The sequence below is a fragment of the Pleurodeles waltl genome, chromosome 1_2 (assembly GCF_031143425.1).
Source record: "Pleurodeles waltl isolate 20211129_DDA chromosome 1_2, aPleWal1.hap1.20221129, whole genome shotgun sequence".
Taxonomy (NCBI): Eukaryota; Metazoa; Chordata; class Amphibia; order Caudata; family Salamandridae; genus Pleurodeles; species Pleurodeles waltl.
In genome coordinates this window covers 1,024,899,377-1,024,927,309 of record NC_090437.1, presented here as the reverse complement: position 1 = coordinate 1,024,927,309, position 27,933 = coordinate 1,024,899,377, and the positions used below count along the sequence as shown (strand labels likewise).

The 27,933-nt window shown below is 40.9% G+C and overlaps 1 protein-coding gene across 1 annotated transcript in view; it reads right to left on the bottom strand.

The window, feature by feature from the left end:
- Positions 1-27,933, bottom strand: part of RFC1 (replication factor C subunit 1) — a 622,078-nt gene that overhangs the window by 550,830 nt on the left and 43,315 nt on the right. Inside the window, exon 3 of the mRNA XM_069202064.1 lies at positions 25,597-25,672. Within this exon, the coding sequence (XP_069058165.1) occupies positions 25,597-25,672 (76 nt within the window). The remainder of the gene's footprint in view (positions 1-25,596; positions 25,673-27,933) is intronic.

Sequence of the window (27,933 nt, the reverse complement as noted above, 5' to 3'; positions counted from 1 at the left end):
CCTTACTAATTTAACTAAAAAACTAGAGCAAGGGTTAGAAAAAGAATGGATTAAACAGACACAAACTGAAACTTCACAAATGTGGTGTACCTCATTAGCTGCCTCTTGCAAAATGCAACACATTGGAATGGCATGCCCAAAAATAAAACTTTGCATAGGAGAACATCGCAGCAACCGAGCCACAAGAAAGATGACTTGCCATTACATAAAAAGTGGCTCTACTTAAAATTATTTTATTGGACTATACTGGAACAGATACAAACAACTCCTATGACTACAAAACTGTCTAAAATCTTTCTGGAGAAAGTGCTCTACAAATTGGGCACTAACACTAAAGGACGTAATGATGAAATTCCTTGGCTGCGTCTGGGATAGTGGTATGACTTGTATCCTTTGTTCCTCGATACCCACCTTTACAGTCCCTTTTGGAGCAACATCAGATATCTCTATTGATATGTGGTATCAGACCTATATTGTACTTGTTGACATGTTAGGAGCCCACACTTACTTTTTGCACTAAGATGAACCTGGCTCATAAAAAACCAATGATTTATAACCAATAAAATGTCCCCCCATTTTTTTAGAGTCACTTTAATCAATTTTACTTTCCAACAGCAGCCTACCATGGCTTTGGCACAAGTTCCCATTCAATGTGGCCACACAAAAAAACTTTTCTAATTGAATTAGCTATTACCACCACTCATAACGAGGCTGAATAGTAGTAATTATTGGAATGAGCTACACAGCACACCTCCGCACTCGTGTGACCTACGCAGTGACGGCTGAAGCTTGTGTGATTAGGTCACATGTCGGCAATCAAGTCCTTACACAAATACCAGCTTTCGTCCTCGATACTCCAACATGCAGGAGTTACTGGACTGTATTAAGGTGCAATCGCCAGGCAATCCTTTGGAGATAGGAGTAAGACAATGTCCAAACTAAATGGAGAAAATGTTGAACGCGCTGTTAAAATAATACTCCGTGGACTTGCCTTTTTTTCCCCCTACAACATGTGACACAGGAGTTCAGCCTGCCTTTAACATCCTATTGTGCACATTTGCTCTATTTAATAAGTATGTTGATCTGTTATTTGAATCATTTTATGTGCACCTTTCTAAATCATACCAACTATATATACCAGGGCAGCAAGTGTTTGTTTTCACCCTATTATTGAATACAAAGACAATATAGGTCCACCCATCTATAAACACAGACCTACATATATTTTGTATAGAGGCTATCCCAGATGGCATGATGTTGATTAAACATACTGAGCAGTGGAAGCAAACTGAGTGAGTATACAATAACTACTACAAGGAGGAGGAGCATGGAGGGTTTTCTTCCAGTAAATGCTTTATATAATCACAATCTGATAGACATACAGATTTTTTTCACTGAATTCTGTAGTGTGTGCAGTGTATCACATTCACACACGAGTGCAGAACAAAAATAATGGCATCATGTACGTAAGGTATAACAATATAGGTTACCAAATTTCCACATATTCTGTCTCTAATTAATATACAGAACTCAGTAGTGTGTGTGTATGTATATATATATATATATATATATATATATATATATATATATATATATAACACCAGTGCACATTTTTCACACTTGAATAGCATGAAATTCTCATAGCAATTAGAAAAATATTAACAATAGCTTTGAGGGATAGGGACTGTCCTGATGAAAGCCCAATGACCCGCAAGGCTGAGCACAATCTGCTGAAACATGTTGACCAGTGAACGTAGGAGTTGAAAGTCAGTCCTGATACATCCCCCAATCCTAACAACATAGTAACCACTGTCCCCCAGATGAACTACAACACCAAAACAGAACTAGACAGCAACCATGACTCCTTTTCAGACTCTGCATATGACAAAGACAACGTCCTGTCCAGTGACTCCATCTTAGACCCATCCAATGATCACTAAAATATTTTGACACATTAGATATCCTGAAAGTCATGGATGAAATCAGTGATCAAATTGGGCTTAGTACCGAGATACACAAGGTCACACGAGCTAGGGAGAGTAAAACAAACAATGCAAATACAGTACCATTATACCCAATTTTATCAGCAATGGCAACCAATAGTGATAAACTTATTAAAATCAGTCATTAATTAATCACTCATCTATATTGACCAAAGAAACAACCGTCCTTTAAACAATGGCTAGTGGTGTTAAACAGATAACCGAAAAAATTAGCTAAGCTAAAACTGTATGCAAACAACTGAAATGGATGGTAATCCTATTGGAAAAAAACTAGAATCCTTCCTTAGAAATGATGAACTTATTAACCTCATGCAACTGTTACCTACAGAAACAGCAACTCAATTAAAACAGTACAATGAAGCAACTCAAATCAGAGTAGGCAGCAACTCTGACTTACATAAAACCAATAATACAAGTGGAGATAATTCAGGCAAATTAGTACTATTGTTAGAGAAATCAAAAAACTCTGAAGAAACATTACCTCATCCACATCTTGAAGACAAAACATTCTGTAATGTAGCCACAAACCCTTTAATCGTAGGTAGCCTATCCATTATTAAGAGCACTGAAATGTTATAACAAGATACACTATAAAATGAACAATAAGATGAGGATTTCAAAAATGTTGTGAGCAAACATAGGTTAAACAAATTAAGAGACCTAAATAAAAAAAAATGAAAAACTGCTCACTCAGGAACTCTAAACTGAAACTTCAACACCAGAGCATTTTAATGAAGCAGAACACATGAAACAGTAATGTTAACAAAAAGAAAAAAGTGCAATATTAACAGAGAGAAAAATTAAACCGAACCATCATTGTCAAAATCCAGTACTCTAATGTACACTCAAAGCAATAAAGATATAGAACAATCGCCTGCAAAAACCTCCATACTAGTAAACGACATTCATCATGTTTCAGCAGATACAGCCTTGGAACCAAACAATATCACTATACTAAAGGACGTGGCAAAGGGCATTACTGAATTAGTCAAAAACATGAGTACTATGCCTATCAAAATTATCTTTCAACTGCCAACCAAGGCACCAAAGTCAATTTAAAACAGATAACAGATTGCAATAAACCTCAGACAATCTCATCAGTGAGCTGTTTTTACAGCCAAAAGCATCCTTTGAGAGATAATTTTCTCTTAACTCAAAATGTAGAAGTATATATATAAGGATGTTTTTTTCCACTCTCAACACATCAGAATCAACCCAACTTGGCTACTGCCCACTATACTATTTGTAAGGGAAGCGCAATATATTAAACAGGCAGAATATTCTAAATTTCTCTCCCCACGATAACCTGGACCAAGTAACTTCCAGAGATTTAGTAGGCATAGAATTTATTTTTAATGAACTAATGAAGAAAGAGATCACCCTACGACAAGGCAATCTAGCGAGGTTCTAAATAATATCTTGTCCAAGAAAAGCAAGATCATCCTTAAAAGGTGGAAAAATATACATATCAACTTAGTAATAAAGCTTGGATGCTGTAGCACAGTTTTTTTTTTTTTTAATTTCTAACTTAACATAATATAACTCACCAAACAAAAACAAGACATAATGCCATCTAACAAGGTTGATAACTTGAGAATAACTATGCATAAAGACCACACAATAGCTAGAACACTTCCTTTCAGTTCTTTGAGGGACAATAACGTAGGCGACAGAAAGCTGGAATCACAGGGATCCATCACTCCTGATAAATTAACTCTACTTCAGACACAAATACCTATGCCCATAACTCATTGGCAATCTGCTCATGGATCATTGCAGAATTGCAATGACAGAATCCTGAAAGAAAACAGAAATTATCGGCCTAATTTTTTAAGTCAGCACCACATACTTGGTCTATAGAAAACTTGAAAGAGATTTCACACTCTCTAATAAACATTACTGCACTTGACAGCCCTCTCTCGAAGGAAACTCGGGAAAGACCAAGCAGAGGCTTGTCAATCCTACTCAGGAAAGCCCTCTACCTGAACATTATCAAATCAACACATTAAAAGAGAACTATTTTGACATAAACTCTCAAATTCAAGATATCCCTTTCCAATTGCAAAACAAAAAAAACAATCTTCATCATTATCTTAAGGATTTAATAACTTTAATTGACTCTACCCAAGGTTGAACAAGCATCATAACGGGTGACTTTAAATCCATTCTGGGAAGCGAGAATCCAGACTCTGAGTACAATACCACAGACCAGCATTTCCCAAACTGTGAGCCACGGAAAGAGCAATAAAGAGGGCTTTACATTTTGTCACATTTACTGTGCTTCAAAGACAAAGGTCAAATGTCAGACTGTCTTCTGACAAATTGCTACTAATTCTTTTACACAGACATTGGTGTTTACTTTCTTCGACTGGAAATAGAGAGGTTTTCAAAGTGAACTATTTGACAGTTTTAATGGAGTACAAGGAAAGTCAATGGGGAAGGCTACAGAATGCAATTTTCTTTAAACAAAATGTGAATACATGTAAATGAACTGTACACAAATCACGTAATCTCCTGTGCTTTACATAAAATGAATGAGACTTTACGTAATGTAATCTGGTGTTCATGTAAAGCATCAACTCCCTTAGGCTAAGTTCACGCTATATAAAACTGCAAAATCTAAATATGGAGTTCCATATGCACCACTGGGCCACGTTTTAACACACAAATGAATATATGGTCTTACCCCACTGTCTGCTTCGGAAAGGGTTTTTCAAATTCGATAAAATCACTGCTATCAACACTAAGATTCCACAGAATCCTTGTGCTTTTAGTAAGCAGATTGCATAGGCCAGCACCCCACTCTGAAAAGTATTCCCACTGTACTTTACCATCTGCTGATCAATATCTTGGTCACAGTCGGATAAAGACATATCAAAGGGCATGGTGAATGTCATGACATTTAAAAACAATTGCTGTTAGTGAGGAACGCATTAAAAGAAAGAAGTATGTTATTTTGGTAATTCACGCCATTTTGAAAGTATGTCTACTATTATATTAAAAAATCACCCTAGTCTCTTGTCTGTTAAAGCTGGTAGGCCAGAAACATTTGTTGTTCTGAGAAGTGGGTTGCAGTTCTAAAACGTTGGGGAACCTCCGACGAACAATATTTCATTCCACATATTCCATGCAACAAAACGAGATCTACTGAAAGCGGAAAGGTTATTTTCACCCTGTTACAGAACGTAAGCTATAGACAACTTAAAGGAAGACTACCAAACGACCAACCAGTATTATACACATTCCCGTCCGCAGTTAATAAATCAATAATTGACTATCCACTTCTTCGTATTACAGACTATTATAAATGTTCAGACTTCAAAATTATCACAAGACCAGAGAGTGTCCATAACCCTCAATATTTAGCATTAATATAGCCAACTAACCTTCCGGATTCCTCAAATTTCTATAATAATGAACTGAAGACTCTTCTATAACTGAATTTCATTCTTGCTTGATAAAGCTGAGGGAAAGATCATTCATCCATGAAACTTTCAACTTCACCACCTTTCTTAAATATCAGACCAATACCATGATCTATATTTAGGAGAACCTTTTAAACAACATCTCTAATTATCTGCCGTCGTCGTCCACTGAAACACCTCAAGAAAAGGTAACCAGAAGACAAACAGTGACCTAAGGATATTTAAAGTAAGTAGAGAATATTGGCAACAACATAGAGTTTTGCGAAAAACAGACTGCAACCTTGCTGCAAGGAAAAGCAGCAAATTCATAGATTTAAAAATAAAGATCAAGATTTTAAAACAAAAAAAAGAAAAAGATGCCTGGCACGAACTACAGCTGTCAATTATGCATAACAATATTTGTAAATTTTGGACAGTTATATGCCAGGATTAAATCAACACGAATAGATTCTGGAGCATCAGATTCCATTTGCAGCATGGTGCACTACCATCACTAAACTATACAAAACAGATACAAGCACCTTCTCATCAGCGACAGCGACTACGAAAAATACCTGGTATCACAACAACAGGTCGAAGTATACATAAGAGACATTTGAGAAGTCAGGCCTCCCTGGCCAAATGGCATTCCAGTAAGCACATTAAAAACCTCGAATAAGCATTTGTAATGCAATGGGTCTCGCATTTGCTTGAGTTAGATCTACTAGCGCTGTAAATTCCTAACTGGACTTATCTTGCCACATAAATTGAAAATGAAAAGTAAAACAGTTGACATAAATAAGCAAGCTGATTCAAAGCACTACGGTCGCCATGAGAGCGAAGGAGAGACAACAAAGGAAAAAAGTTTGCTTGCAGTCAAATGTATCAGCAAACGTGCAATTATCCATGTAACAGGGTCGAAGGCCAAGTTGGTAACAAAATTGCCCCAAGGAAGGACAAACGTAACGCATTTACCAATGATAACAAAGGGTTTTTGAAAGGCAAGCCCATGAACGAGTGAAAGTGATGGGCCTGCAGTGGGTGAAGTTAAAAGCCCACAGAGATTACAACACATCAGAGCACTTGCTCACTCGACCTAGAAACTGGAATCTTATCTTCTTCCTCCTGCTTAATGACAATCTCTTTAGGACAAGTCCTACCTTCACAGAAAGGATCTATTATACAACCGATTTATATTTTTTTTAAAAGTCCAAAAAGCAGAACCATGTAACTACAGGATGATTGCGCTACTTAAAGACGACGGCAAAAACTTTGCCTAGTATCGTCTCGCCTTCTTAGAACGATGGGTTAGAATTAATAACGTAATCCCTCCAAATCAGACAGGATTCAGATGCAAGTTCTCCACAATATATTCATCCTAACTACGCTGCCACGTCGATCAGCAGAAGCTAAAACTTTTAAACTATTTGTATGCTTACTATTCCACGGCATTTGATGAGAAATATCTTCTGGTAAAAACTACAAAAGTGGGGATTGGATCGTATTATTACACCTACTAACTGAGCTACACAGAGATACATGGATGCAAGTTATACTAACAAACAGTTAAGGCCCATCCCCCAGAATGTACACTGATATTAGTTTGAAGCAAGGTTGTTCATTGGACTCTCCTTTTCATCATGCATATTGATCTCACACTAATTTTAGTTCAAAGCACCTGTGATCCTCCGCAATTTGGCCATCATCAAATTCGTACATGGTATGTGCATATGACCTTGTACTATTATCAACAATGCAGAAGGGCATACAAAGAAAACTTGACACACTAAAGTCTTATAACAAAATAATGAAATAAAAATAATGCATTTTGGCTGTGTAAATGTAAATTATGTTTGGACGATGGCCAACAAGATAGACAAAGTATTGTAATATACTTACCTTGCTCTTGAAATTGATCCAAACAAATTGGCTTTGACACAATGGAAAAAAACACATGTAGGACTACTGCAACCACTTGTCATTAAGCGATCTACAAATAACTACGAAGAGGGTGCACTTGGTCCCACAATTTTGGTTTTAAAAACCAAAATGCGTCAATTTCTTATATACGCTGCAAAACAATTCAAACAACAAATTATAATTTACCTATACTCACTATTCACCAAACTGATGTGATGAACCTTCAATCTAAAATATTCTTCTCCTCATTCTCAGTTACTAGAAATGGGCTTCACACACTTAGAACTCTTAATTTACTTCAATTTACTAAACTATTTCTGTGATTGCTATAGGCCGATACATGAAAGAAGAGCTGGAATTAGGCCTGAGATCGGGCATATTAGAACAGATTACCATCTTATTTTTTTTTTTTTACTAAAAACTACTAATCTCCCCCGATTTCAATTTTATCAATGCAGAACCTATGATTACGAAAAACATTAAAAAATGGCTGTTTATTATCAAGACATAAAAGGCCTAATTAGGACTTTGGCAGTTCTACCATTGGACAGCCCATGTGGCAGTGGGGAGGCAGCCGCCAAGTTGGCAGCCTCTCTACCGCTGCATTATGACTTCCCCACCGGGCTGGCCAGCAGAGACAGGGAGAGCCGAGGCCAATGCCGCTGCACTGTCAGTGCTGGCAGCACACCCGGAATGCGCACTATCTGCCACGGCAGACAGTGCATATTCCGGGTGTGCGGACTTGGGAGCCCTGCACTTCCCATGACATGGGCCGCATTCCTGCCTTTCCGCCAGCCTTTTCATGGCGGTGTCCGCGCCATGAAAGGGCTGGCGGAAAGGTAAGTTGTGACTAGTACGGCCTGCTTGACCACGAATTCCACCTCCACCAACTTGTCGGGATCCATGATCCTGGCAGTGGTCTCCTGGCGGTCCGACTGGCAGTATCATAATCTGGTGGTCAGACTGCCAAGATTGCGGTGGTCGGACCACTACCGTAAGTACAGCGGTCTTAGGACCACGGTACTCGTAATAGGCCCATGAAGTCCACTCAAATGTAAAAACTCAAATTATAATATAAATACCTACACAATACATAGGCAAGCCACCCCAGTTTGGACCAATCAATCAAAACTGCATTTCTCAGATTTAGACTGCTATATATTCCCTTACTTTGAATTGAAAGATCTTGGCTCTCGTACAGCTGCTGAGAATGTTGTCTTTGTAAAGGGACCATGGAAGCTATGGAGCATATCTTCTGCTCTGATCTCATTTCTGAGGAATAAATATTTGAAACCAATGTTTCTACCAAACAGTTTAAGGACTGTCAGAGCTACAGATGTGTGCTTTTAAGGACCATTTAGTAGACACATTAGCTTCACAATTAAATTTTAACCACATCATTTGCACACATACAGAAGTAATAAGGACAGGTAATCGTCACAACAAAAGCAATTTAGCAGATCAAACAACATATTTTTCTTTGAAGTTAGAAACTAAGGTGGTTTTATGTGTAATCTTAACTCATTCATTGTACTTATTGTAATGGATTTAATTAACTGACAATAAATTATTTGCCTAACTGCTGGATATTTTCACCATGTAGCATATTATGCAAAAAACTCATAGTACAGGTTGAGCCCACTAGATGTACCAGACGAAGTCTCAATGATGAAGCATGCTACACAGTAGTGTAGGTGGAAAAAATATATTTTCCACTATCCGTTGAGTAATAGGTCCTACATAAGTGTACCAGGGAGGCTTTCTCCCTGTTACATCAGTTGCATCAGTTACGTCAGTTGTCTCTGGGGAATATTCTTCTCCTTTCCTTTGCTTGAGACGCTAGATATTTATACACTTATACTTCCTGAAGTGGGATGTTAGTGAGAAATCAGGTAAGTTTCCTGTGTCTTCTAGAAAAAATGGTTTTGGTCTTTGTAATGTTTAAAGTTAAACAGTTACTCTTACAATATTCTCAAATAACATTTCTTTTTTGTATCTGGCGTCAGCATATATGTATATTACCCATCCGTGGTGAAAAATAATTTGTCTCCAAAAAAGCTCTGGAAAGTCTGCAAGACATAAACCAAAAAGCATACCCATCTCAGAGCATTTTCAATTGAAATTCTTAAGGACACTACATTTCCACTAAGGTCAATCTGCACCCATTTATGTGAGTGTAATTGCAGTATAATAAGAGCAGACCTTCAGGAATTTTATAATACTGAAATGTGCTCCACAAGAGGTTCCAGTCGACTAGATCAAAGGCCCCTGAAATATCCACAAAGTAGCAGCAGGAGTGCGGAATTTAATAAAATATCTGCTTGTCCATGGGATAAGTTGCTTCATAAGTCAACTTGTCCTGTAAAAAATTCTACATGTTCCTTTGGTGCAATGTAGTGGGCAAAAAATTATGCCAGCAATCTCGTTATAGAAGAGCTCTGATAATAGCCTCTGATTATGCCAGGGCTAGTACTATAGTAGGGTTTGAATACTAGCAGTTTTCTTATTTAGCCTCCTTTCCGTAGAGCTACACAATTGGGCCGAACGCAGTGGTAAGCAATAGTTCCAGGGTTTGGGATGCCCTTTTGAGTCTGTGCAAACCTATTAGTTTGTGTGTTTTAAGGGTTTCCCCAGCTCTTCTCTATTTATTTCCCATACTGAGAAAGATTGGAAATTTAGTCCGACAAGAGTCAGAAGTAAAACTTCTTACAGGGTTGGGGAAAAAAGTGATTAATGGAAGGTGAACTTGTAAACGTTCAACAGATTTTCACATGAGCAAATCTATACTTGCAGATTTGCGCATGCTAAGTGCAGTTCAAAATATTTTTTAGTCTCTCTCTCCCTCTCTCTCGGCTGGCTTCACTATGGCTGACCCTACTAGCAGCATCTGCTCCTACTTAGAACCTAGATACCCTCAGGGATGACAGGTTCTGCACTCTACAAATACATGTTACATTACAATGACCCAATCTGCTCTTTCACAAGGAGCATATCGGCACACAACTTTTTTTTTTGCTCTGTGCCAAAAACTACTCTGGCAATGTATGCTTTTTGGGACTAAAAAATATTTTTGCTGGTATTTGTTAGAATGGTGAGGGCCCAGTATCTCCCACAACAAAGTTTTACAAAAGTTGTGTCAAAAAAATACATGCATTGACAAAACCAAAAGACTGACCACCAATGTCTGACCTATTGGCTTTGTCAATGCTTGTTTATAGTCATATGTCCTATAATCTTGTTGAAACTGGTAACACTGATTTTCCATTGTGAATAGTTTTTGGAAATACTAGTATGCATCAAGACATTCTACTAAACAATGCTTTAAAGAAATGGTACCAAAAATTTCACAGTAGTTTAGCAAAAACCTTTTTTTCCTACTTGCATTTTTGTTAACATTTTATTTTGAAAGTAAAAATGCATCAAGCTTGCTTTTAAGCTTCTGCAAATATTTGCATTTAATCAGAGAGCATTCTGGGAGCATTATAAGTCACCTCATATTTTTAAACTTTGAAAACGTGTGTACACATTTTTTTACTGCGACCACTGTCAGTAGTGCAGTCCGAGGTTACAACATATGTGTAGAACGCTCACCCTAATAATAAATGCTTTGTAGTAATAAACCATAAATATAAATTGAAACAGCATTAACATTATAGACACAAATATTACCTCAACTGCAGACAATTCCTTCCCCTGCTCTGTAATGTGGTACTGTAAATTGGCAGCCAAAGGGTTTGTGCTGCAGGGAGTGGGCCTACTTGTCACAAGGACAAAATAAACCTGAAGACTTGTTGTCCTTGTCCCCAAACAATATGTCGTGGACGTCAGGCAATAGGAATTCCACACCCCTGTAGCAGCATAATTTGCCCATAGTTTCAATGGATCTTCTTGCTAGTGCCCACAATTCTAAACAATGATCAATAGTCTAATAGCTCGAAAATCACCTTGTTCTCTTGAAATGATGTCATTAATTTGAGGTCAATTTTCCAGATATATACGCAACATCCTTTCAAAAACATTAAAAGTAGCATTCAAAAGTGATATTACTATATAGTTTGCTGGATTATCTATATTTGTGGATTTTGTGGAACCTCGCCACAAGTCATTAATTACCCATTTTAAAAAAAGGGGCTCCACATGTAATCTCTCTGCAAGATGATATGAGAAAATAAAACAGCTGGGCAACCATCCAACCTCCCACCCTTGAAGGTTTCATATTTATTACCACTAAGCCTGTTTCCTTGAGTTTGATCAGGGCAGAATTAGGAGAAGAAGGCTGTGCCTGTGAAATGTTACTAATCTTTGGGCTTTCTGGCCTTTTTTGTACAAATAAAAGAGACGCATGGCCCATCTATGCTCGGGAACAGCAGCTTCAAGAAAAGTTGAAAAATTGTCTCCTTAATTATTATGGTGTAAAAGTTCAATTTACTTATACAATTGTATTATACATTTTCAAACATTGTAATAAATGTGTTTCTTCTAAAGAAGTAGCACCCAATGTGAGAAAGTAGCCTCTTTCTAGCATGGCTCCCAGTTTTGGCCTGTTTGTCAGTGTGTTTGACTGTGTCACTGGGATCCAGCTAGCCAGGATGACAGTTATTATCGTTTGTGGCCTACTTGTCAGTATGCTTCACTGTTTTTGTCAGTATGCTTGACTGTGTCACTGGGATCCTGCTAACCAGGATGACAGTTCTTATCGTTTGTGGCCTACTTGTCAGTATGCTTCACTGTTTTTGTCAGTATGCTTGACTGTGTCACTGGGATCCTGCTAACCAGGACCCCAGTGCTTATGCTTTCTCTGTTCCCAAATTTGTCACTACATACGGGTAACCCAGTACTTCATCCCAAATTGGCATACTGGTCACCGCTTATAAGTCCCTAGTATGTGGTACTTAGGTACCCAGGGCATTGGGGTTTCCAGGGGATCCCTATGGGCTGCAGCATTACTTTTGCCACCCATAGGGAGCCCATGCAAATGCTTCTGCAGGACTGCCATTGCAGCCTGCGTGAATTGGTGCATGCACCCTTTCACAGCCACTGCACCAGGTCACTTATAAGTCACCTATATGTCAGGCCTTCCAACCCTGAAGGCTGAGTGCAAAGTACCTGTGTGTGAGGGCACCCCTCCACTAGCAGCGGTGTCCCCACGTCGTCCAGGACCTTTTTCCCCAGACTTTGGGAGTGCGGGGATGCCATTTTCTACATGTACTGGACTTAGGTCAATACCTATGTCCAGCTTCATAATGGTAACCCTGAATATGGTCATGTAAGGTGTCTAACAACTGGGAACTATACCCCAATACTGATTCTAGTATTGGTTGTACAATCCTGTGCACTCTGGGGGCTCCACAGCCTTCTGAGGTTTTCCAGGCAGCCCCAGCTGCTGCCACCTCACAGACAGGTTTCTGCCCTCCTGTTGCTTGAGCAGCTCAAGCCCAGCAAGCCAGAACAAAGGATTTCCTTTGGGAGAGGGGTGTTCCACCCACTCCCTTTGGAAATAGGTGTTACAGGCATTGGAGGAGTAGCCTCCCAAACCACTGGGAATGCTTTGAAGGGCACAGATGGTGCCCTCCTTACATAATCCAGTCTGGACTGGTTCAGGGAACCCCAGTCCCTGCTCTGGCATGAAACTGGACAAAGGAAAGGGGAGTGACCACTCCCCTGTTCATCACCACCCAAGGGGTGGTGCCCAGAGCTCCTCCAAAGTGTCCCTGGGGTTTGCCATCTTGGATTCCAAGGTGGTGGGGCACTCTGGAAGCATCTGGGTGGCCAGTGCCAGCAGGTGACATCAGAGCCCTACCCTGATAGGTACTTGCCTGGTTAGATTACCAATCCCCCTTTCAGGGCTATTTAGGGGCTCTGCTCTGGGTGTTTCTTCAGATTCAGATTCCAAGACTCCAGCAGGAATCCTCTGCATCCTTCACTTCATCTTCCATCGACGGAACCGCAGCTGAACCTTCCAGGAACTCTATAAACTGCAACAGTTTCCAGGTCCTGCATCCTCCGAGGACTGCCTGTCTTCAGCCTGCACCATAAGAACCAAAGGAATCTCCCGTGGAGTGACGGAGTCACTTCCCTGCTTCAGCTGGCACCTCTCTGTAGCAATGACCGGTGGCGTGGGTCCCCTCTCCAGACAACGAGCGTGGATCCAGCAACACAGATGGTGGACTAAAATGGCCCGACAGTTCCAAGGTCCAGCTGTCCAACTTTGGTGGAGGTAAGAGCTTGCCTCCCCAAGCAAGACAGTAACCCCATGCACTGCGTGGCTTGAAGTTACCAAGGCTTGTGTGCGACCTTCCAAGAAGTTCTTCGTGCACAGCACAGCTCAGGCCCCCAGCACTCCATCCTGCGATGCACAGCTTCCTGAGTGGTCCTCGGGCGGCGTGGGATCCCTTTGTGTCGTGCTGCGTGGGCCTCCATTTGTACCTTCTTTGTCCCCGTGCTGTGGGACTCCTGTGCACGCTGCCTGTTCTTCTGAGGGTTCTCTGAGTTGCTGAGAGCCCCCTCTGTCTCCTCCTCCTGGGTAGAGGCCACCAGGTCCCTCCTGGTCCTGGACAGCGCCATTTCCCGCTAACTGCGAACTTTGTGTGTGCCAATGCTTGTAGGCAGAATCCAGCACCGCAAACCAAACTGCAATCATCCGTCCGGTGTGGGACATCTTCTGCACCAACCAGGAACCTGGATTTGTCTTCTTGGGTGCATAACTGACTTTGTGTTCTCACCTGTGGTTTGCACCTCCATCTGGGTTAGCAGGGGCTCCTGTTCTCCCTGGACTCTTCAGTGCTTCTTGGACTTGGTCCCCTTCTTCCACAGGTCTTCAGGTACAGGAATCCATCTCTGGTGTCTTGCAGTCTCTTCTGGTTCTTGCATAATCTTCTATCACAACTTCTTGTGTGTTTCAGGAAATGTACTGTGATTTACTCCTGTTTTCCTGGGCTATGGGGTGGGTCTATTACTTACCTTTGGAGTTTTCTTACACTCCCAGCGCTCCTCTACACACTACACTTGCCTAGGTGGGAAACCGACTTTCGCATTCCACTATTTTATTATATGGTTTGTGCTCCCCCTAGGCCAATTGAAAACTATTGTGAGTTTCACTATTTACACTGTTTTCCGACTGTTTACTTACCTGTTTTTGGATACTAGAGTATACATTGAATATATTACTTACCTCTTAAGGGAGTATAGTCTCTAAGGTATTTTTGGCATTTGTGTCACCAAAATAAAGTACTTTTATTTTTGCAACACTGAGTATTTTCTTTCATGTGTGTGAGTACTGTGTGACTACAGTGGTATTGCAAGAGCTTTACATGTCTCCTAGTTCAGCATTGGCTGCTCAGCTACAGCTACCCCTAGACAGCCTGGTTCTAGACAATGACTATATTTCACCAATAAGGGATAACTGGACCTGGGTATAAGGTGTAAGTACCTTTGGTACCCACTACATACCAGGCCAGCCTCCTACACCCGATAATTATATATCAATTTTCTAATAATCTCTATATTTTCACTGCAACTACATCTAGCTTGTGGTGTAAATAATTACATGTTTTCCTTAAATTAAAACAAGGAATGTCATACCAACCAGACAGTTCTATTCCTGGCAAGTACCCAATTATTTCTTGTCAAAAATTTAGCTTGAAACTGCTCTGACATTCATTATAAATCCATTATACCATTGTAGATCAAATACCCCGGAATCGCAGTCAAAGGAGTGGTCAAATCTAAGCTTCCTCGACCATTTTAAAAGACAAAAGATACATAAAATGCTCACTTGATATAAAAGCATAATAATTCAGGCCTGTTAGATTGTCGAACATAAATGTGACACTAACTGGACTGTCATCGAAGAAAGGATCATTTACACTGACAAGATTGTGTTGAAATAGCATTAGGAGTACCATATCTGCCTTGCCTGGGTAGCGTGAATTTATTAAGAAAACACCTATTAAGACAACACTTTATCAAGTTTAGCTAAATGAAGTCTTAAATTAAGATTGCCTACAATCTAAAAAATGGAAAACAAGTACCAAAGTCTTAAGGTGAAGAAATCGTGGTCCAATTTGTTTACCTCATCATCAAAAAAATGACACTTCTGGAGGACTATCATATTAATGAAGAGAGACAAATGAAAACATAGGTAGCCAAAATCCCATTACACATTTGCAATTTAAAAAGCTCTTGACAAAGGTAACTGAGTCTAGAGTGGCCAGGCCTCCAGATGGGTGACCGGGTCCTTGGTATTTTGTCACTCTGATGCATGTGAGATAGCTGTGGTGCTTAACCACATTCATGTTCTTCTGCATGGCCTGCTAATAATCAATTGTCTTGAAGAATTTCTCTGAACAGAAGCATGAGCAGACGAGGAATCAATGAAACCTCTAAGACAATTCTTACAAAACACGGGCGTGTCTGACCAGCAGACAGGAAGCATTTGATGGCCTGAGAGCCAGACGTTCCTGGAGCATCCAATGTCCTTCAACTACTTATCAGTAGGATTAGAGGGAGCAGTATTCTGTTTCAGTCTGAAGTATGACATATTAAACTTCCTGGAGTTTGTGATTAAACAACTATGGGGGGGGGGGTAATCAGATGAGCTGTCCAATATATGCAGGAAGCTGACCTTGAACCTTTTGGAGTAGTTGGAGGTTCTAAATAAGGCTAATTAGCCTGCTCAATCAAGGCTTCGTTTAACAGAATAATCTAATTTGTGATTTTTTTCCCAGTCAAGATCTCTGCAATGAGAAAAAAGTTATTTCGTATCAGGTAGAAGTCGTTATGTAATGGCTCTGCGGACAGAAAAACATGCACATTTGAAAATTCCGATCTGACCTCCAAAGTAATGTAGAGGTCACATGGTACTTTCTTAAGATGCAATTCCCGAACGTCAATTATCTCCTCCAGAAAACACCTATTGTCTATTCCTGAGAGCTCGCTGTCTAGTGAATATAGAATCTTGCCTTGCTAAGTAAAGGAATGAATGAGTGTCCTGATTCTTAAATATCAAACTCTGAAGAAAAGTCTGAATATGAAGGAGAAAGGATAGCCTGAAAGACCACTCATACAATTTCAGTCCAGAACACAGATTGGATGTTTGGGATACACTGTTCACTATGAAAGAGCCACTGCAAGGTGGGCATTATAAGCACAATCTCAATATAGTTACCAACAATAGTTAATGTAAAGCCCCAATGAAATGCACTATTACCAAAGTAGAATTGAACCACCACATTATTGACTTGACCAGCAGTAGGTATCTCTAATTTTGCTAAGAGACGTTGGTGTCTCGATCACTACCTTTTGGGGAAATCAATGGTGCTGTGTATTTCTTGCTTTAACCTGCTCATGCTACCATTACCCTCAATTAAAAACCTAAAATAATTAACCATCCCAAACCAGACATTTGACATAGATGTCCAGTCTTTAATTAATTATTTAGACAGGGAGTTTGAAGTTCAGCTAAAACATTTTGAAATCTGTCATAAATGAAGTCAATGCAAAAAGAAAAGATAAACTGCTAAAATGGTATTAAAATGTAGTGGGTTAGCAGGATGCAGGGTAGTGAGCTATGAGAAGACCAAAGAGCTCAGATAACAGTAGCAAACAGAGGTATAACAGAAGAAATATCAGGAAAATTTTTGTCCGGTACCAAGCATCTGATAGATTAGCCGTACGGACGTACAGGAAACCTGAAATGGCAGCGATTGCATAAACGAACACCAATGTGGTGTGATCAAAGATGGCAGCAGCAGAAGGGAGAACCTTGGCAAGAAAATTAAAACATGCCTGACCTTATCACAGAATATGATCTAGCCTTCCGAATGAGAGTTGTGTACTACAAAGTCAATTGTCTTACTGCAAGCTTTTTATTCCCATTATTTTGTCGTCTTGTTAGCCGAGTGCTAAGGGGGTAGTATTGAAATATTGATTACTCTCATGTTGATTTCTCACTCCCTATGGAACAGACAAGGAAAAAGACAAGGAGTGTTTTCTATTGGACTGAAGTTTTATTTGCACTCTTTATGGGCTTCCAATGCTGCGAACACTGGCATAAAAAAAAATTGTTTTACACATGGATTTAATGCATAAAAATATGTGACATAAAAAAAGAAGACAATTGTGTTAGGAGACCACCATTATTGCTATTTCACACTTGGCCAAGACATTAATCAATTTAGATGTAGACAAGATGAGAATTTTCTTGCTCAAATAACAATCTAACGATTAGTTCAAACATGGGAAATCCCAATCTGGATGGTGGAATTCCTACTGAAAAATGCCAGAGTATATTTTAAGCTGTTTATTAAAAGATCCTTTAATAACAGCATAGACAGGGTGAGGACCCACCAAAACACACCTTGCCTGAGCTAAGAACCACTTCAACCGTTCCTTCAATGACCGCATTCAGTAGGTTTCCTCAAAGTAGGGGTCCCACGATGACAACCCCCCAAACTCACTGGCATCCCGGTACATGCAGGGAGACCAGCATTTGTACCAGAGGTCCACGTTGGTGAAAGGGATGTCGATCAGAGGAGACTGACTGCTCCTTGCTAAGATGGCCACCACCATCGCGACCAGCATAAAGGGGCCCTGATGGCTGGGGAGGCAGAGGCCTGCAGGCGGGATGGAATCTGCAACCCTAGTCTGCTGAGCAGGGGCAAGTTCAGCACGTGCAGATTCCAGAGAGCTCAGGGGTCACTGAAAAACTGAGCGGAAAGACATGGCAGTGACAAGAACAGATTGCTGCCCGGAACCCTGGACACACAGGGACTTTGGCACATTACCCCTAACAGAACAGCGTTGGCACCGGGATTGGTCCCCTGGGAATAACTTTTGCATCGCCATCTCTGGCCCACAGCGTGTGAGACATTCACTGTGGGGGGCCTTCCTTCACCTGCTATATAATATGCATCTGCCCATGCAGGGGCCCCAAACTCAACAAAAGCGTGTTCCTTGCGATACCCACCATGGGTTCTCCGGCAGAAGCATCGCAATCTCCATCATAGCAACCACCCGAAGAAGGGGCCAGGCACGAACACAACATTAGGGAGATGTGGGGAGACCCACGCCGATCAACTTAAGCAGAGACGAGTCCCTCAGGAAGGTGAGGCTCCGCTCCGCTCCCAGTGCACATCAGCTGACAGCCCAAATACCACTTGCATCGCAGCGGGCTCCTGCATTCTGCAGACCTACATTGTATTGCCCCATCATCACTGCCTCCCCAAGGGACTAGCATACAGCTCCTAGAGTTGAGTGGCCTCATTACCACGCATCATTTCGCTGCCTGCACCCGGAAGACAATGGCACACACTCATCTTAGGGCAACCGACGCTCAGGGCAGTCTTTAAAACCAAACTGCCCATGCTGACCACTATCAAAGAGATGATCCATTCACAACAGGGCGGCAAACTCACCATCCTGAAGACTGCCACAAGCCTCAATGAATCTATAGCATTAACTGATAGTTCCCCGAAAGCTCTAGCCACAAAAGGTGACATTCAGATCATACTACAAGAATTTTGCAAAGAGATGACTTCCCGAAAACAAGTTCTCATCAAGGTGATCTCTGATCTGGATCATCACCCCCAACGAAAGGACACAAGCTTGGATCACTTTGAGAATGATCTTGCTACTACTTACGATGAACAAGATGGGATGTCCAGACTACTAGCTACTATCAAAACACAACAGACGGAACTCAGACAAAAATCAACAACACTGATGACCGATTTCGCATCAATAACATACACATTAGAGGCATCCCAACAGAAATAGTCAACAAAGATCTGGAGTCATATGTCGAAGTGCTCTTTCAACATATGCCCTCGGACACCACCTCAGAGTCCCCTACAGCTGGACCGCACACACAGAGTCTACTCAGCCTTACCACAATTGAAACCAGCCCAACGTATTGATCAGGGTTACGTTTTTCAAGGTAAAATAATTTATCATGATGGCACCAAATAAACTGGACTTACTAACATTTAAAGTTGAAATATTTCTACTACTTCAGGATTTTTATGTCCATACACCGGAATATTGTAGACACTTAAATGATAACACAACACGCATCCACCAGGAACATATACCACATCGTTGCGGTACCCTTTTTACCTGCATATTGCGTAGAAAATAAAGAGGAAGGCATTATCACAATGGCTTTATACAAAACAGGTTGACATCTCCCTATTACAAGAGACCCACTTGCTGAACAAAGATGTTCTCTGTCTAAAATCTTACTGAATCTCTTCCCAATTCCATGCCACGCACGCAACCAAAACAAGATGGGTAGCAATCCTCTTGAGACAAGGCCTGCAACTTGAACTCGTATCCCAACATCAAGACAAAGCCGGGATAAACAGAGTTAAAAGGAATACTAGAGGCAACAGCTAGCAACCCCTTCTCTCAATGTATGCACCAAATGATCAGAAAGAACAGTTCTAAACTGACTTAATGCCAAAAATAGAACATATTTCCAGAGGACACGCAATCTTAGGGGGAGACTTTATATTAGATACAACCCAGGACCGGCCACCACTAGGACACGCCTGCCAAAAACCCTCAACCCGTTCTTCTTCAGGAGACAGTAAATCCTGACCTGCTCGACATCTGGCGCCACCAACATCCAGGAGAAAGGAATTACACTTTTACTCACACGTTCACCAATCGTATACAAGATTAGGCTTTTTCCTAATATCTAGAACACTACTACCTTCAATTAACACCACAGACATTGACCCAAAATTGCTGTCATACTATGCAGTGGTGCACATTACATTAGATCTCATGGGAAGCAACCCCCTATTAGCCTACCCTGGATAGTGAACAAGATAGCTCTACATGACCAGATGGTCAGGAACCAAATTAAGGAAGTGCTTACACATGGGTCCAAGAAAACGACACAGAGGACGTTAATTGGAGCACAATTTGGAACACGGCAAAAGAGGTATTACGTAGAGAACTGATATCTCACACAGCACACTTCAAATGCATGGGAAAACAAAAGAAATGGGAATTAGAAACTGAGCTGCATAGTCTAGAAGCCCAACACAACATTGATTCATCTCAACAAACTTAGAGAGCACTAAGGTGTCGCGTAGGCTCATTATTCTAATGAGACTACTGGATTTTGAGTGACAGAATCGCCCGCGGTGTGGGAGACTAAGTCTAACCCACTGCGGGTGACATCTGTCGCTCCAATCTGGGTTTTGCTCCGGCTAACTAGCAGTGCCTCATCTCTACCCAAGGATAGTGATGACTGGGCAGCCGAGTGCATGACATACTTGGCTTCTCAGGGAAGTCGTGGTCACTCAGGTTTCATCCGTTTCTCTCATTTACAATACAGTCTCATGTTAAATGACAAATAGAAGCAGTATATGTTTCAATAATGAATTTAATAAAACAACTGCATCTTAGATAGCAAAGCGTGAGCTGCAATAAACAGGACAACACAACATGACAGTATTAAAATTGTGACGAGAAGAGTGAAGCATAAAAACAACGCTATCATATTGTCACTATAATCTATGGACTAATCCCTCCCTAGGTTAAGATCGAGCACAGCATGTTAAGCTCTAAATCTGCCCTTTAGGTTCCCCTGGGAAGACATCAACCTCCATACCTGAGCAAAGGCCTGCGGTCTGCGTTAGCATCAGTAGCGAAGCATTCAGCAATCAGCATACAGTTGTGGTTCACTGGCAGGAATCTCCCTCTAACGTATTGGGACAAGGAAGTGTTTTTATAACAACACAACTGATGTTCTGAGAAAATGTCCCTATGTAAGGATGTGTATTTTCTACGAATGTTGGAGACTAAACTTCTACCACGTTCACAGACAATGTACCGTGCTGTAGCCTTGGAAGAAGCACAGAGTGATCAAGAATGTCTTGTTTGAGAACAGAGTGCTGGCCTAGACAAAAACAGTTAGATAATCGGAAAATAAAACAAGACCCTAAAAATGGTTATTGTAACGATAAGACGAAGCTGAATAAAATATATCTAAGTTAAAGTGCACAGCGGCCTAGTGTGTTAAAATAGCGTGCATGGAGCTATTAACTAAAATGGCTACACAACAAAGGAATCAAAAAGGGAATTAGAGTAACTAGTAATGTGAGATTAAGCAGCAAAAAAAAAAAATGAAAAAATGAAACTGCTCTACTTTCAACAAACATTACGAGAAGGGATGCAGGGCTGATAGGCTGTTAGCATATAAATTGCACCAAAACCATACCAGAAACTTCATACAGGCAGTCCACATCAATACTAGCATGACAGAGATACACGGGACATTATAGGCATCTTTGAAATTTATTACAAGAACTTGTTCACAGAGCCAGGTCTCGCCTCAGTGACACAAGAGAAGTACCTCTGACAACATGTTTGCGCAGTGATGGTGGATGACTGCCTCCCTCTAGAAACAGAAATCACCCCAGCCAAAATTCTATTGGCTATAAAGCGCATACCTAGCCAGAAAGTATCGGGATCAGATGGCCGCACTGCCTCATTTTATAAGGCCTATTTAGAATCCCTATTTGCAAATCATCAAGTCCAGAAAGGCATCACATGGCTGCAGAAAACTCTCTTAGGCCTCCATACCAAACCTAAAAACAAATATATCCAAGCCTGGGAGACAGACCTAGGACAGGAGATCCCAGAAACTACCCGAGAGGAAAATATGGCAAAGGACCGCAAAATCCTCAATAAGCGTTCAATATAAAGAAAGCACTTGAACAGAAGCTCAGCACTGTTTTGGAAAAACTGTGGGGCAAGAGCCACCTTTTTCCACAAGTGCGGGGCATACCGACAGATCCAGCTACTCTGGAAAGAAATACTCCTGAACATGAAGAACATCCTGGGCATTACACTCCCCACTAGAGCCACTTGTGGTCTTCTTTGATGCCCCTAGGGACGATAGCATATTTCAATTTATAACACCCACAGGCAAACTGGTGTCACATTTGTTGATGGCAGCCAGAATGACACTGGCAATGGTGTGGAAACAGCCACTTACTCCTCCACTACACTTTTGGAGGGGCACAATCTGTGACATTCATGGTATGGAGAAGCTTTCAGCTATGATACATATGTATCAGAAATTTGACTCAAACTGGCCAGCTTTCAAAACTTACTTGAAACGCAACCAAAAATGGGGGTAATTCAGCAGACACTGGTCCCCAAATCAGTATGAACTGTCGGACTCTACACCATGTCGCCTTCCCTGGCATCAACATCTGACTCTGATTAATTAGATCCACATCAAAAGATGAGCTCACTCACACAGAAATGGTGTATAATTTTGCCAATGTTAAAGTCGATTCAGATTAATTTACCACTTGGATGGAGCCGCACATTATTGTGACCGATCAAATGTAGTGTATGTGTTTGATTACTGTTCATGTGCAGAACAAAGACCAAATAAAGATAATTGTAAACAAAAAATAAATCCTGTAAAACAGAGTGGCTATAGTAAAGCAGGAAGGAAATTTGTAGCTGACAGTACAGACAATCCCTTAGCAAAACTTTCCTTTAGCTAGTTAAACAGTATATTTGTTTACAACATTTAGCATCACTTGGCACTAGAGGACAAGAGACGGATGACCATAGAAATAAAAACTGCATAAAAATAAATATTGCAATATTTTATATAATGGGAAAATGTATGCCCAGCGGTCTGCATTTTTCCAGAGGTATAGCTAAGGTGGCACAGAGGTATATAATTGTAAGTATATAGCGTAACGTAGCACTGGAGACAATATTCAACCATTTTCAATATTCTCTGACAGAATGTGAAAATTGGAGTGCTTGATGCACAGATATTTAGTTAAAAATATGTATCATTTTCTCACGATTCAGCACTTCACGAGGTCAAGAGAGAAAGCAGAGAAGGTTATATTTCGGACTAAGAGATAAGATGCAAGGACCGATATGCGAGTCGAACTTGATAATCCTTGTTGTTAGCTTATCTCTTAAACCTTCATTAGTTCAATATTTACTCTTACGAAGGGTATAGTAGGTAATTAATCAGGATGTGGTAGAGAATTACAAATTTAAAGGCCAGATAAAAATGCTCTGTTACTATTCTATTCACATGTCTTTTAAAGCACATGGCTACCAGGTACTGGCTTCCCAGCTATGGTGTTTTCATTACTAAGTCAGTACTAGACGGATATGCCCAGACAAGAGTCCCATGCTCACTGTGCCTACTGAACCAAACTACAAGCTACTGACGAGGCAAAGGTGGGCTAAACTCTGACTAGGGTTGCTTCTGTTATGATTGAGAGGGAAACTAGCCTAGAGGTTCAAGGTGGAGTGTTCCTATTAAAGCAGGAGCAAGGCTGTTTCTCATATAGATAGTTCTTGTTTGAAAGTGTAAGGAAGGCAAAAAGAAATGACGACCCTGAACCTTCAGGAAACGTCTTCATGCCATTCCAGACATGATGAGTGTAAGCCCACTCCAATTAAACAGAGATAAAACTTAAATTGTGGTCTTAGGAGCAGAAAGCTTGCAGACACAGAACTGGTGTCCGGAGTCACTGTTGGAGCTACCTCTACCAGCATACCAGGTTTGAAATTTGGGAGTACAGGTGGATGCAGACCTGTCTCAATCAAGACCATATGTTCCACTGCTTTTTGTTTTCTTGCTAAAATCATTTTTTTCTGGCGTTGTCTGCCAAGAAAGACCTAATAAAAGCTCTTGTCCTGTCTAGGATGAACTACTGTAACTATCTGCATGTGGGACTAGGCAGATACATTCTACAAAGAGTAGCAAATGTAGCAGCAAAGCTGGTCTTTGTACTGAAGAAATTGGCACCAGTTTCCAAAGAGCTCACTAAATTACACTGGCTCTTCGTCATGAAAAGACGCAACGTCAAATCTCTAGGTCTGTGCCACAGAACAATCTACAACTGTGGGCAGAGCACCTGCATCATCTCTCTATTTTCTAGTCTCAGGCTTCTTGTACTCTCCGATCCCAGCACACAAGCCTGGTATGAATTCTCAAGTTCACAAAAGTAAAATTCGGGGGTCGTTCTTCAGCAGTGGCGACTGCCAAAACATGGAAAGCCTTACCACCATCTCAACATGCTTAGTCTAAATTGGCAGTCTCTAGGAAACAGCTCAAAAATGTGTTTTTTCAAACACAATCTGTTACCCAGAGGATTGGTAGGACTGATTGCCCCTTTGTTCGCACTCTACAATTCTGTCAATCAATCAATAAACTGATGTCCTAGGAAGGCAGTCTAAATGGGATCAAATTGCCCCACCCTATGAAGGGGAAAATTGACTACTTAAAATGAAAAATCAGCAAGCATGTTACATGGATGTCACATATTTGACAACAGCCCTTATTCGAATCTGACTCACTGTAATTAAAGTCAGAGATCATTTGCTCCAGGACCTAACACAGGTGTGACTTGGGATATGGTGAAGGACAGATCAAGCAATACACCATCAGTGCTATTGGGCAGCTCAACTCCAGCATAACAACATGGTTTAAAGAGGCATACAACACTTTGTGAAAACATTGAGACCAACAGGAATGTTGGCTGCTCAATGCAATGATCCATTTTTGGGTGTGCCAATAAGTGACCCAGCACTTACGATTTTGGTCAATGTGGTTTGGTGCCACTGGTAATGCATTTCCAGTCTTCCTGTACAAGCCACTGTCACACATGTTTTTCACATGCATCACTGTTAACATAACATTCTTTTGAGAATTCCAGTTTAAGAACGATGTGCCTTTTGACATATGCAAGCGCACGCAATTCTTAGTTGCATAAGACCTGATTCAACAAGATAAAGGCGAATTTTCCTCTTTTGAGAACAAATTACTGGCTAGAAACAGGTAAGAGACGTCACACTGCAATACAACATTTTATAAGAAGAGCAGCTAGAACTGGTCCAACGGAGTGTGACAGAGGAATTTGGAAGATATATTACATAAAATGTGTTATGGTGTAACTTTCCTCTATTTTCAGAAAAAGCATCTACTTTCAAAAAGCTCAGGTGGCAGAAAATATTTGAAGCTTTTGTGAAAACATGAGACCCCTACAGCCCTTTTGATGACAAATTTAAATATTTGGGTAAAGTATGCTACTATTTTTGATTCTGGCTACAAGTCATTTGTTCTACAGTTGTAGCCCATAACTTATTGGAAAATGTTGAAAACTATGCACTGTGCTCTCCGATATTTTTACTCTATAGTATTTTTTTTTTTAATGAAATCTTAAGAAATAGAACAGTTTGTAATCACCCTTTCAGTAAACCTTTACCTGAATCATAGATTATCCTTTTTTTCTTGTTGGCTTGCTTATGTTCAGAATCACCATCATTAGCTGGACTTTTTGCCTGAAAGGAAATATTAAATTCATTAGGTTCTACCAATAATTAGGAGTGGAAAACAGTTGATAAAACATGCATATCAAGAAGAACTATGTTAATCCCCCTACAAGCCTTTGCAAAGAGATTAAAAAAGTACATGAAAGCTGCAAATAGAATTGAAGATTCTTCAGCTATTGCTCTTAAATTCAGCAAAACAATGGTGTGTACACTCAGTGCTACAAAAATCTATGTATGAATGATTGCTGTATCAATGTAAAGAAATTCACGAGTGTTCTTACTACTGAGTTGTTATTAGGCACAATTACAATACAACAGAGTTTAGAAAAGCATGTTCCTCTCATATGACAGGATTAATAACCCAGAGCAAGGATGGGTGAACAAAAGTTCCCAGGATATATTTGCCATGGTCTTTAGCCGGTGCGTCGGACAGCGTTGGTAGAGTGCTCATGTGTCTCAGACAGCTACTGGCCGTCTGCACACATGGCACTTGAAACTTTTAGTAAGAACCAGCCTTGGGAGAAGAGGGAGAGCTTCCCTATCTCCTGGGGCTGTTTCTTCCGTTTCAGTGAAATGACAATCAGCGCGCATTTCACTGAAACGGAAAGTGAAATGAGCTGATCGGCTCATTTCACGGTCACTGGCTAGCCCCCACCCCTCCTCTCCCACAAGCACCTAGGCATATGGGAGAGTTATCACTGGAAAGGGGAGAATGTCCCCTCTACAGGAGCAGTAACAGTCATCTTGGTCCATCAATGTATGTCCAAGTCTTTTTTTACCGCTGCATTGAACGGTCAGCCTTTGCTCTCTCATGAGGAAGTGGTAACCACACTAACCCGTTAGGAGGCTCAACCCGCATGACTGTATACGTCAGATCCATTACCTGCCATATGTCAAATCATCTAGAAGCAGTCTCTTTACTGGTAAAACGCACTGCACCTAAACTGTACTTTTACAGTGAGGCCAATAAGTTCCCTAAACGCCACAAATGGATTACCTTGGAGAGCCCATTATATTGTACCATTTTCGTTAAAAGACCTTTTCTCTGGGGGGCTCACAGAATATCAACTGATTTCCAAATATATGATTAGTCAAAAATCTAGACATTCAGCAGTTTTCCCTCTGGGGTTTCCACTTTTTTAGTGGGAATGTAAATGAGAGCATGTATTTCCAGTTTTAGACAGGGGAGTCATGCTCCCTTGCCTATTGTTAAACTGCTTCACATTTAAAAAGGCACATGCTGTGTGTATATATAGTTACATTTTGGAATGCTCAAAATACATTTCTGGGAAGACCTTTTGATGTTTGGTGTATGGAGGACAACCTTTTTCCGTTCAAAAGGGGGGGAGGGGGACAGTGAATTTACGGTCTAGTTTATGTAAGCCAGGTTATTTTGTCTAGCAGCATTCTGGAGCACGTAGTTTCTATTTTTTGCCTAAGTGTGTACACTCAAGTACTAGCATGCAGTACACTGTTTGCTTTTACCCCTTTAACTTTTAACCATGTTGCACAGAATTTGCGCTCCTGTACAACATGGCTAAAAGACATTGACAAAACCAATAGCTCTTGCACAGGCAAGAACTATTAGCCTAGCCAATGCCTGCTAATAACCCTTCCACTGACTCTTGACCGGCCAGCTCCTGTCTCACATTCTGGGAATGCCTGCATTAGTGTGGCAGCAAGGGTGCCATGAGGCCTTAATGAAGGCAAAGAGTAGGACCCCAAGGCCACATTGGCAAGTGGTAAGAGCCAGTTACAACTGAAGTGGAGTTCCCCACTCACATTCTGTGCCCCTGGTGCCACTGCACCTGCTGCTACCCTTAAGTTATGTACCTGTAAAGCAGTAACGCGTCTCATCCTCACTCTTGGTTTATCCACCACTAGCAAGAGGTTGGCACCTGCGGCGTAGCTATGGTTCAGCAGGCCTTAATGCAAGCAAAGCGTTTGGCCTCAATGGTCACAGTGGTGGGAAGTGAAGTAAACCAAAATGTGAGTGTATGGTCTAACAGTTATGCCAATGCACCAGGGTCCTGGCACCACTGCACCATCTCTGCACCCATGGCCGGAACAGCTTTTTGGCGCACCCAGATATCCGTGCACAATATGCCAGCGAGCCTCCCACCTCAGACCGTTTGATTCCGGTCAACAATCATTACATTTTCATAAAATGTGTGTGGAATGATTAGCATGGCAAGCAGCAAGTCACTGGGTAGCCCCGCAACAGAGATGACTACATGTGAAAGCCATAATATCAACACCATATACAGGGA